This window comes from Asparagus officinalis, chromosome 5 (genome assembly GCF_001876935.1).
Source record: "Asparagus officinalis chromosome 5, Aspof.V1, whole genome shotgun sequence".
NCBI classification, from domain to species: Eukaryota; Viridiplantae; Streptophyta; class Magnoliopsida; order Asparagales; family Asparagaceae; genus Asparagus; species Asparagus officinalis.
This window is the reverse complement of record NC_033798.1, coordinates 101,741,928-101,754,900: the sequence shown is the minus strand read 5'-3', so window position 1 is coordinate 101,754,900 and position 12,973 is coordinate 101,741,928. Positions and strand designations below refer to the sequence as shown.

At 40.3% G+C, this 12,973-nt stretch overlaps 1 protein-coding gene across 1 annotated transcript; it reads left to right on the top strand.

Annotated features, from left to right (window-relative positions):
* Positions 5,487-12,581, top strand: LOC109840415 (xyloglucan endotransglucosylase/hydrolase protein 15-like). Its single transcript, XM_020409054.1, has 4 exons — positions 5,487-5,877; positions 5,960-6,153; positions 6,231-6,713; positions 12,461-12,581. Exons 1-3 carry the CDS (start codon positions 5,593-5,595, stop codon positions 6,646-6,648), a joined length of 897 nt encoding a protein of 298 aa, XP_020264643.1. The 5' UTR covers positions 5,487-5,592; the 3' UTR covers positions 6,649-6,713; positions 12,461-12,581.

Sequence of the window (12,973 nt, the reverse complement as noted above, 5' to 3'; positions counted from 1 at the left end):
GGTTAGAGATCATGTTGGAACCCTATCTAGGGTTTAGTTGGGTAATTTCTCAATTCTATCAAGTTCGAATTTTACTTTACAATTGGAGTTAGTTTGTAATAGGAGAAGAAGTTGGTGAAAGCAGCAAGGCGATGACGAGTATAATTCTGGTTGTACTTCAGAATATAAAGATTAGTTTTGTGAAGTACGATGGCTAAATCAACTTTGGTTTGTGGATGAACAACGTACAGGACGCTTTAAATGCTCAAAATTTGGAAGAGACCATCATGGTTCATGAGAGGCCAAGAAATACGATGAGGCGCTATGGGACAAGATGAATAGGAATGCTTGTGGTTGATCAGGTCTTGTTTGGAACAAGATCTGAAATACGATATGATTGGTGTGACGTCTGCGATGAAGATGTGGGAGAGTCTTAACAACAAGTACCTTACGAAGAGTATTGAGAATCGGTTGCACTTGCTACAAAGATTATTCAGATTCCAGATGTCCAGGGGCACCTCACTTGCGACTCATATGAACAACTATACAAAGTTATTGTCGGGCTTGGCAAACGTGGATGAGAAGATAACGGACGAGTATAAGATAATTATTTTGTTGGGTTCCTTACCCGATGAGGAGTATGATAACTTCGTGCTCACTTTGTTGAATGGTAGATCTTCCATCACCTACAGTGAAGTGACTAATGCATTGACGAACTACGATTTAAGGAGGAAGGACAAACAGACTTTCCGAGCTAGCACTTCAGGAAAGGCCTTGTCGACTAAAGGAAGAAGTCCATATCCAAGAGGTGACAATAGAGACAGGTCAAAGTCAAGAGGCCACCACCAATTAGCGAAGAACCAGTGTGCGTTCTGCAAAGAACAATGATATTGGAAGAGAGATTGCCCGAAGCTTAAAGAGAAATAGAATAGCAAAAAAAAGGGCTCGAAGGCTAATGAGGTGAACGTCGCTAGAGGTGATGATTCTGATAATTCATGCTTTTCTCTATTGATTACTTCAGAGGTGAACCATGTGATGCATCTGATTGGATGCTAGATTCTGGTGCTACTTATCATATGACTCTCCTGTAGGCGTTGAGATCCGACAACAACGGCGAGTATACTTCAGACCCCTTTCAACAGCTATGTCGATATGAGGGCATAGAGAGACACTTCATAGTTAGTCATACGTCGTAGCAGAATGGAGTGGCAGAGAGATTGAATCGATCTTTACTGGGGAATATCCGATGTTTGTTATCGCAGAGTGGTTTGGAGAAGATCATTTGGGTTGAGGCACTTTCATATGTAAGCCACCCCATTAATAGGCTACCTGCATCTGCAATAGAGGAAAAGACTCCAATGAATATGTGGCCGAGAGAGCCAGGAAGCGATTATGATTTGCTCAAAGTATATGGGTGCCGTACATTTTATCATGTGAGGACTGATAAATTGGAACATCGAGCTAGAAAAACCATATTTGTTAGATTCAAGTGTGGTGTGAAAGGATACAAGCTTTGGGATCTAGTTGATAAGAAGATTGTGCTGAGTAGAGACGTTACTTTTAATGAGGCTTTGATCTTGAAGCTTCTCAGCTCTCATCAGGTGAAGAGCACCCCGACAGAGGAGATATCGTAGGTGGTAGAGATTAATGCAGCTTCACAATATCCAGATGGTACCGTATTCATTAGAGTGCTGACTGAGGTGACGCTAACCGAGCATAGTGATGATTTGGAGGATACAGGTTCAGCTCAGCAGAGCAGAATCACGAACCGACGGCTCAGGTTTAGGATTTGATTGTGGTTTGGAGACCTAGGAGAGACATACGGTTTCCAGCTAGGTATACGAATACAGTCATTGCTTATACACTTCCGGTGAAGAGTGTCGATGAGATGGTTCCGACTATATTCAGAGAGGCTGAGCAGAGTTCAGAGGCTGATTTGTGGCAGGAAGCCATGAGAGAGGAGATGGAATCTCTTCATAAGAACGACACATGGGAGCTTGTTGAGCTTCCAAAGGGGCGGAAGGCTATTGGTTGTAAATGAGTGTATACAAAGAAGGAGGGCATTGAAGGCACTCTGGTGAGGTCCAAAGCTAGGTTGGTAGCGAATGGTTATGCATAGAAAGAATGCATTGATTACAATGAGATCTTTTCTCCAGTGGTGAAGCACTCTTCGATTCGGATCTTGCTAGATTTGGTGGCACAGTATGATTTGGAATTGGATTAGTTGGATGTGAAAACAATATTTCTTCATGGCGATCTTAATAAAAAAATCTATATGACTCAGCCATTGGGTCTCGAGCTATAGGGAAGGAGTAATTGGTTTGCAGATTGAAGAAATCGCTATACGGTTTGAAGCAATCTCCGCGATAATGGTATAGGCGATTCGTTGGGTTTATGCTCGGTCATTCATACATTATGAGCCAGTTTGATCCTTATGTGTACTATCACAAGTTACGAGAGGTGCGTACATTTATTTGTTATTTTATGTTGATGATATGTTGGTTGCTTATATTTCCAGATCTGCTATAGATGAGTTTAAGGTACAACTTTCGAAAGAGTTCGAGATGAAGGATTTGGGTGAAACGAAGCGCATTTGGGGATGGAGATCGGCAGAGACAAAGATATGGGCAGAATTAGTTTGACACAGGTGGCTTATTTGAAGAAGGTACTACAGCGGTTTAATATGAGTATGGAGACGAAGCTAGTTAGTGTACCATTGGGAGCTTATTTGAAGCTTTCAACTGACCTTTCACTAAAGAAAGTTGAAGATAGAGAGTTGATGTCGAAGAGTCCATATGCGAGCGTAGTGGGAAGTTTGATGTACGCCATGGTTTGTACGAGGCTGGATTTGTCACAGGTAGTGAGCATGGTTTCGAGATACATGCATGACCCTGGTTCGAATCATTAGGATGCTGTGAGATGGATTTTGAGATACATTTGAGGTACTCTCAATGTTGGTTTGATTTTTGAGCGAGACACTAGTGGTGGGCAACTATGTATTGGATACGTAGATTCGGACAACGCTGGAGATTTGGATAAATGCTGGTCGACGACGGGGTATGTGTTCACTTTGACCCGTGCGTCGGTGTGTTGGAGATGCACCTTATAGTCTACTGTGGCTTTGTCAATGACGGAGGTAGAGTATATGATGATTACAAAGGCTGTTAAGGAGGTGATTTGGCTTCAATAACTTTTGGAGGATCTTGGTGTTTTGCCGATCCGTCATCATTTATTGTGATAGCATGAGTGCTATTTATTTGGCGAAGAATCAGGTCTTTCATGCGAGGACGAAGCATATCGACGTTTGTTATTACTTCGTTTGAGATGTTCTTGAAGATGGGGATGTGGAGCTCGTGAAGGTCCACACAAAAGATAATCCAGCGGATATGCTCACGAAGGTGGTCTTGAGTAATAAGTTTGATCATTGTATAAATTTATTACAAATTCGTGATTGTTGAGGCCGTTTGCAGCCATTTGGATGAACTACGGGTGACTTGATCCCTTGGAAGAGAGGGTACGTAGGTAGCCTCATTGGTGCAGTCAGATTTGGTGAGATGATGCATTGGTGCTTATGTTGGTGTTGGCTCAGTTTTGGGAACACTTCACCGAGGTGGAGAATTATAGAAAACACGGCGAAAACAGAAAATTTAAAGCTGGGAAGGAACTACAGGTTTCTCTCGGGTCAGTCGACTGTCGGCACAGGCCCGGCCGACCGACAGCCTGTTGAATTACAATGTCTGAAACGTTGTCTCTGGTCCGTCGACCGAACGAGTTCGACCGGTCGATCGAAAACGTGCAAATTATAGGAACTTATAATCTGTCTCTGGTCGGTCGACCGGTGCAACCCCTGCGGTCGACCAGAAAGCGGATACGGGTCGGATTTATTTCCTGGTCTATTTTGGATTGGGTTTTGATATAAATAGAAACATACGTTTCTAGGGTTTCTTAACCAGAGAATTAGCATTGTTTTGAGCAGTTTTGTGAGGGAGCTTATTGTGAGGGAGTGTGAGATCATTGGTTGGGTTATTTTGAGAGTTATTTGAGAGATTGTAACCCGTCGTTTTTTCTCCATATAGTGAAATCTCCCTATCCCCGTGGACGTAGGCAATTTGTCGAACTATGTAAATCTTTGTGTTTGTGTGATTTTGACTGTTAATTTTGTGAATTGCACTCGTGTTTGGTTCTTCTCTCATCGCTCACTGGCTAGGTTGGTTTGCGAGCACGCTTCCGCACGGCGCACAACATTGGATTTATAGGTAAAATATCTTACCTTGGAACCTACACTGTATAGCAAATTCATGAAATACAAAGTAGGTCCGCAAATAATTCATTAGGGTAATTTTAAGCCTAATAATGATTTTGAAAGTAGTTGGATTTAAAAGTAAAAGACCTCTCAGCTTATAGGTAAAAAAACTTCTTATATTGTCCTTTATTATATTATTTGATTAAAGCGATGGTGCATTTTGGGCTTAAAAGTTTTGAGTGAGTGGATTTAAAAGTAAATTGGATCACACAACTGGATTTTGAAAAAGAAAGCAATTTGCTATTATTTATTTTAAGGTTAGTGTAGTATTCGAGTTGCCGCGCTACAGCACAAACCCATTGTTCATTTTATTGTCAATGTAGATCATTGAGGTGGGTAGGCTTAATGAAGCATTAGTTATAGCAATGGGTATAGACAAAAGCCCTATTATTAATTGTTATTTTTAACTATGAGTTATTGAGGGGTACTATAGAATGAACAGTGGCAAAGTATAGTACTAACCTCAATAATTTTAGTGTATAGATAAATAAGCTGAGAACACTCATCCAAACATACTTATATATAGTTAACACTAAATTAATTTTTAATGGGATATGGAAAAACAATAAAGAACTTTTCCAAGAAATGTATGTAAACCTCCAAAAAATTATTTTTAATGGGTTTATTATATTTGTTGGAAAAGAATCAAACAAGCCCTCAGAGGAAAAATGATTTTTTTCTTTAATTACTTCATATATAGTTAACACTTAATTAATGACAATTGCATCCATATCCCTTTGATCCAAAAAAATCTATGCTTCCAATCCCTATCCTATGTGAACTTTTAAAAATTTCCAAAGCACTCTCTTCTTCATTTCTTTTTCCTCATATTTTCCATCCTTTCCCCCCCTCATTTATCTTCGAAATCCCACAGAAGTGCCTACCATTGTCGATCTTAATAAAAAATTTAAATAAGACAGACTGTTAGCTCAGTTTGTCCACACTTTTGTTCAATTATTAGCATAGGATTTGTTAAAATCTAGAATGCAAGCTAAAATCGGAAGCTTCTTCGATATAGCTTCCAATTCCAGCCTAATAAGTTCACAAGATACGTAGCAAAATATAATAATAGAATTAAATTTTAAAAAATAATAGTAGAAATCATGGGACTACGCGGCAACCATTGTTGCCAGCCTACAGCCATCTCAATCGCGATCGAGTAACACCCTACAAAAATCTTTTATTACTTCTCAATTAATTAGTTCTTGTTACTCGGAACCTCACATCTATAAACAGCCCGCAATTAGAGGAAGCTAGCACTCAAACTCAAATCACTTAACGATACTATTAATCCAGTAATATCTCCAGTGATGTCTCCTTCTACTTCAATTCCAAGGCTAGCATTCTCTCTAGCGCTAGTGTCCTCTTCTTTCCTCATAAGCTTTTCCAGTGCTGGTAGCTTCACCGATAACATCAGAATCAGTTGGGGCGATGGCCGAGGAAAGATTTTCGACAGCGGGAAGCAACTATCTCTATCTCTGGACCAGTACTCTGGCTCTGGCTTCGAATCCACGCACGAGTATCTCTACGGCAGGCTCGATGTCCAGATCAAGCTTGTCGCTGGAAATTCTGCGGGCACGGTCACCACATTTTTCGTAAGCTAATCTTGGCTTTCTCTTGATCTCCAATTTGTTAGCAGTTAAGATCATTTTTAATTGATTTGGTATTTGTTTACAGTTATCATCGCAAGGACCGACACACGACGAGATTGATTTTGAATTCCTCGGGAATGTGACTGGAGAGCCTTATACTCTGCACACCAATGTGTTTGCTCAGGGGAAGGGCGACCGAGAGCAGCAGTTTCACTTGTGGTTCGACCCCACCAAGGATTTCCACACTTACTCCATTCTCTGGAATCCACAACATGTTATGTAAGTAACTAACTCGATCGCTCAATCAATTCAATATACGGAAAAAAATCCTAATGACTGCCTGGCCCATTTTCCAGTTTCTTGGTGGATAATATTCCGATCAGAGATTTCAAGAATCACGAGTCAAGGGGGGTATTCTTCCCAAAGAAACAACCAATGAGGCTCTACTCGAGCTTGTGGAACGCAGATGACTGGGCTACCCAGGGCGGGCTCGTGAAGACAGACTGGGCTCAGGCTCCCTTCACGGCCTACTACAGAAACTTCAATGCCGACGCTTGTGTTTGGAACGGGGCCTCGTCTAGCTGCTCTTCTGGAGATAAACCCATGGATTCAACTTCTTCATCGTCGAGCCATGGAGATTGGTACAGGCATGAGTTGGACTCGTATAGCTATAGGAGGATGAGATGGGTGCAGAGGAAGTACATGGTCTACAACTACTGCTCTGATGTTAAGAGGTTCCCCAGAGGACTTCCAAGAGAGTGCAGGCTCAGATGAAGTCGAAATGAGTGATCGTGGATTTGTATATGAATACTGTTTTAATTCGCGTAAATTGAATCTGTTTGTTTCTTGGGAAAATTGCTTGGAGGAACCAAAAAAAGTTGGCTCAAGCATCCTCCTCCCCAGCCCCAAAACTCTAACCCCCAAGCCCTAAAATTGAAAAAAAAGTGCAACCAAGCCCCAAACCCACTGTCCAAGAAAACAATTCCCAAATTACCCTTCTTCCCCATTTAAAACACAATCTACTTCATCCTCCTAAAATCTGGCCAAAGACCTCCCCCTTCCCCCTCATCCGCATCCTCTCCTCCTCCCCCTTCCCTTTCCTCCCCGACCCCTTCCTCGCCTCCGTCCGCCTCCCCTTCCCCTCCTCCTTCCTCCTCATCCACATCCTCTCCTCCTCCCCCTTCCCCCTCCTCCCCGACCCCCTCGGCTCCGGCTGCCTCCTCCCCTCCTCCCCTACCCTCCGGATAAGAAGAAGCCGAAGGCGAAGAATATGCTGCCGTCGTCGAAGGAAGGCCGGGGGGGCGCAGTTTATGCAGATCCTGTAGCATTTGCCACGTGGATGAAAGTCCCAAAGAGATGGATAAACTCTAATAATGGAGATTGATTTTGCTGCTCGTGAGCTGCTCGTGAGAACAAAATGGAATGTTATAAGAAAAAACAAATCAATCAAAAAAATCATCATCGTCATCATCTAAGTGCGTGTTTATATGGATTCTTGGGTAATTCCGTGTTGATTTTGTTTGTTATTGAAGAGAACCCATTATTAGATTTAGTTCTAGGCCTATTGATCAGAAGGAAATTCATTTTGGGTTTTTGCATTAAAATATGTTCGAAAACTGGGGGAAAACTAAGGAAATTGGCCATGCATATCTAAATTTGAAACTACAGGTATCCAAGGGGGAGAGGTGACGACCTCGTGGCAGTAGCGATGGAGCATGTAAGTCAAGATGAGTATTTATTTGTTTTTTTTGGCATTAAAATATGTTCGAAAACTGGGGGAAAACTAAGGAAATTGGCCATGCATATCTAAATTTGAAACTACAGGTATCCAAGGGGGAGAGGTGACGACCTCGTGGCAGTAGCGATGGAGCATGTAAGTCAAGATGAGTATTTATTTGTTTCGGGGGGCAAGACGGGGAGGAAGAAGAAGAAGAAGGCGAAGAGCGTGGAGACGTATTCTAGAAGCTGGCCCATGAGGCCTCCCTCCTTGCCCGCTACAACAAGAAGCCCACCATCACCTCCCGCGAGATCCAGACCTCCGTCCGCCTCGTCCTCCCCGGGGAGCTCGCCAAGCACGCCGTCTCCGAGGGCACCAAGGCCGTCACCAAGTTCACCAGCTCCTAGGCCTAGCGCGGCTCAAGGGGTTTTCCTCTTTTGATTAGTATTTTTCTTGTTTTTTTTGTCGCTGTTTAGTTGCTATCTCTAGTGTAATTATTTCCTTTTATGCCGTGGATCAAGGGAAAAGCGCGCTTTTTTGTTTCTCTCGATGCCTGATTAGTGAGTGATTTCTGTGGATTAGAAGTAATTTATTGTGTTGGTTATCCTTCAAAATCGAAGGACGTGACCTTTATGTTTCGTTTGTAGACTAATTGGTTACGTCTGAAATTGCTCTCATCTTTTTCTCCTCTTGTTTCTCTCTGAATGGTTCGGTCTTTAGAAGAATCTAATTTGTGCCAATGTGATTGTGATGTTTAAAAGCAATAAAAGGAAAGTATACATTCATTGTAGGAGTGACAACCAAAAATTCGAACCCTAGGAGAAAAAAATAGCCACTACAAAGAAGTGGAGAAAACTCTTTTGATTCCATAAAAGGAGACAGCTCTTTTTAGAGGTGGTGGGGGAGAATTATTTATCTGAAATTGAGGTATTCAATAATTGGTAAAGATAATTGTGGGTTAATATTAGTGTATAGATTAGGATGAGAATGTAATTAAATTTCTTAATTCTAATATAACCTAAATACAATTTATTTCCTTATCTTTATACTATGTATATCTACTAGGAATTTATTAATTTCCCAGTCTAATGATGGATTAGTATTAAAAATTCAAATTTGATTAGTGATAGGATAGTTCAAACTTTATAGGGATATTTTTGTCTACCAAAAGATTTTTCCGAACTTATACTTTTAAAGGGAGTATGACTAGTATTGCACGTATTTTGCACGTGGACACAATAATCACTGCTGAAAAATTAGCCATCCTAGACGGAAAATTCCGTCTAGGATAGACAAAATTCCGTCTAGGATGCGTATCCTAGACGGAATTCCGTCTAGAATACCCGTCTAGGATGTTTCCATCTAGGATGTCGTATTCTAGACGGAAATTCCGTCTAGAATATATCTTAGACGGAATATTCTAGACAGAATTAAAAACCGTCTAGAATACATCCTAGACGGATTATTCTAGACGGAATTTCCGTCTAGAATAATTCATTCTAGACAGAAAAAATTTTCGTCTAGAATGAGTATTCTAGATGAAAATTCCGTCTAGAATACTCATTCTAGACTGAAATTGATGTTTTTTATTTTTTTTGCCAAAAAAAATATTCTAGACGGAATTTGAGCATCCTGGACGGAATTCCCGTCTATGATACTGTGCTACAGTATTTATTTTTTTTGCAGAATCCACTTTCAATGCATGTACACAATATTGAACAACAACAAATTATATGAATATTCATCATAATCTAATTATATTCCAATATCAAATCCAATTATATTCAAATAATACATAAATTGTTTACAAACTTTTACATAAATTATTTACAATGGATGTCAGTGCATCGGCAAACAGGTCTAATAATCTCTATTAACAAAAAGAAACGCGATACATAAATTGTTTATATAGATAATAACTAATTTCCTATTTATATGTTTATTTACAATCGGAACCGCAGAGAACTTTCAATGCTTCAAGTCATAATTAGTATTACACTCAGCATATTGAGGGCTTCTAATTCAAATTGCTAAACTATTTGGGTGTTGTATGTGATATTTGATGGGTTGAGATTATAGCTTAGTTATTCAATGTTAAATGAGATGTTTGGTAACTTTCATTTGCAGTCAAATGTCACGTATAATCTCAACCCATCAAATATCACATACAACACCCAAATATCACATACAACACTCAAACGTCACGTGTAAACAACAAATGTCACAGGCACCACCCAAATATCACATACAACACCCAAATGTCACATATAAACAACAAATATCACAAGCAACACTTAAATATCACATACAACACCCAAATATCACGTGTAAACAATAAATGTCACAGGCAACACCTAAAATATCACATAAAACAACCAAATGTCACGTATAAACAACAAATGTCACAAGCAACACCCAACTATCACATACAACACCCAAATATCACAAATCAGATCTAAATATCAAATATAAGGTAGAACTGTCACGTGTAAGATTGAATTGTCACATATAACATTGAAATGGACGCTTGATTTCTTTTTTCATTTACCACAAACAATGTTTCTTTTTTCATTTACATATAACATTGAGTGTTGCTTACATTAGAAAGACTGCAAATGAAAGTTACCAAACATCTCATTTAACATTGAATAACTAAGCTATAATCTCAACCCATCATCCCATTTCCTTCGTAGAACCAATCTATAGCAATATGCAGTACAAACAATGAACACAAAACTCAAATTTAAAGCAAACAAATTTAAAACAGATAAAAATCATCTTTGCCTCGCCGCTAGATGCAAAGGCGTCGCCCCATTGTTATTGTTAACATTTATAAATCTAGAAAATCCCATGTAATTCAACTCCCTCATCACCGGCCCTGTCGACGACGGATCCGATGACCCCGATGAGGAGGCCACCGACACCGAGTGGTTCTGGAAGATGAGATCGAAGCCGTAACAGGTGCTTGATCCGAAGTCATTAAAATTGATCCGAGAAGCCGTAATAGGTGCTTGATACGAAGTACACGTATAACGTTCACATATAATACGTTAACGTCACATATGCGGTCTCAGTATCACATGTAACACCCAAAAGTCACAAATCAGATCTACATATCACATATACGATAGAACTGTCACATGTAGGATTGAATTGTCACATATAACATTGAAATATCACATTATATGTTTATTTATCACATTTACGGTTAACTGTGATACATATATGTTCCAAAAAATACCTCATTTTCTCATTCAACCTTGAATAACTAAGAAACATAACAACACTCCCAAATTAAACTCTAATTGGATCAAAATCATCCTTACGAATGATTTCAACCCATCAAACAAAAATACATCAGGATGTTACAATCCCAACCCATCATCTCATTTTCCTTCGTAGAACCAATCTACAACAATGTGCAGTACAAACAATGAACTCAAAACTCAAATTTCCTTCGCTAGCCACACCCACACCTGCATACACTAAACCCACAGAAGATAAAATAAGGATAAATCCCATGCCAAGCTCCGATTGAACTCTTGAGGATAAATTGCAATAGCAAAAAAGAAACGTTGTCCTGAAATCGCAAGAAAACTAGAACTACTTCCAAATATTTAAGAGTTAATCCAAACAAGCACAAGAAAAGATGAAACAAGACTCGGCGGAGACCAAAGAACAATTCCGCAACACAGAAGAAAATACGAGATGACAATTCCAGTAGACATATATCATACTAATCAAGACACTTAATTTCAAAAGTCGACTTTTTATTACAAAAACTACTACCCACCATAATAACCTACTGCTATTTCTAAACAAAATGAAATTCCAACAAGCAACCAAAAAGCAGCGAAACCCAGACCCTTGAATCCCAAACAACACCAGAGCACACGACCGGACCCAAAGCCCGGCCCAACGGTTCAGAAGCTGGTGAACTTACTGACGGCCTTGGTGCCCTCGGAGAAGGCGTGCTTGGCGAGCTCGCCGGGGAGGACGAGGCGGACGGAGGTCTGGATCTCGCGGGAGGTGATGGTGGGCTTCTTGTTGTAGCGGGCAAGGAGGGAGGCCTCCTGGGCCAGCTTCTAGAATACGTCTCCACGCTCTTCGCCTTCTTCTTCTTCTTCTTCCCCGTCTAACCCAAAATGAATTTCCTTCTGATCAATAGGCCTAGAACTAAATCTAATAATGGGTTCTCTTCAATAACAAACAAAATCAACACGGAATTACCCAAGAATCCATATAAACACGCACTTAGATGATGACGATGATGATTTTTTGATTGATTTGTTTTTTCTTATAACATTCCATTTTGTTCTCACGAGCAGCGGAATCAATCTCCATTATTAGAGTTTATCCATCTCTTTGGGACTTTCATCCACGTGGCAAATGCTACAGGATCTGCATAAACTGCGCCCCCCCGGCCTTCCTTCGACGACGGCAGCATATTCTTCGCCTTCGGCTTCTTCTTATCCGGAGGGTAGGGGAGGAGGGGAGGAGGCAGCCGGAGCCGAGGGGGTCGGGGAGGAGGGGGAAGGGGGAGGAGGAGAGGATGTGGATGAGGAGGAAGGAGGAGGGGAAGGGGAGGCGGACGGAGGCGAGGAAGGGGTCGGGGAGGAAAGGGAAGGGGGAGGAGGAGAGGATGCGGATGAGGGGGAAGGGGGAGGTCTTTGGCCAGATTTTAGGAGGATGAAGTAGATTGTGTTTTAAATGGGGAAGAAGGATAATTTGGGAATTGTTTTCTTGGGCAGTGGGTTTGGGGCTTGGTTGCACTTTTTTTTCAATTTTAGGGCTTGGGGGTTAGAGTTTTGGGGCTGGGGAGGAGGATGCTTGAGCCAACTTTTTTTGGTTCCTCCAAGCAATTTTCCCTTGTTTCTTTGATGATTTCGTTGAATTCTTGTGTAAGGGATGTTGATTTGGATGACCTTTTGTCATCCCGTACGTAATAAGAGCGAGGGTGTTCACTTTACTGTTTTCGTAAATATTTTCTACCATATTATAGTTTTTCCTAGTGTTACTCTAATGCGTTCTCTATTGTAAACTTGAGATGAGGCCCCTGTTCCCGAAAAAAGAATTCAATTCTGTTTGGGTTAGGGTGTCAAAGCAAAGGTCTAATATTTTTGTGTTTGACAAACAAAGAAGTGTCGAGTAAATTAGATTCCCCTTTTTCTAAAAATAAATCAACCTCAACCTTATTGAAAGAAGAAAATTGACTAATGAGATTATTACGTTAAAAAAATTCAATTATAATTTGCATTCATCTAAACAATTTTTTAAGTTATTGATTGATGAGAAAGCTAATAAAAATCAATTTAAATTAAAAACATTATACCCTATGGTTATGTTAAATATAAATTGATAATAATTTTTTGATGTAGAACA

Excerpts from the sequence above, each read along its gene's own strand:
- LOC109840415 (XM_020409054.1), top strand. The coding sequence starts at position 5,593 with ATGTCTCCTTCTACTTCAATTCCAAGGCTAGCATTCTCTCTAGCGCTA. Across the intron at positions 5,878-5,959 it reads GCACGGTCACCACATTTTTC|TTATCATCGCAAGGACCGAC; the intron begins GTAAGCTAATCT and ends ATTTGTTTACAG. Across the intron at positions 6,154-6,230 it reads TGGAATCCACAACATGTTAT|TTTCTTGGTGGATAATATTC; the intron begins GTAAGTAACTAA and ends CCCATTTTCCAG.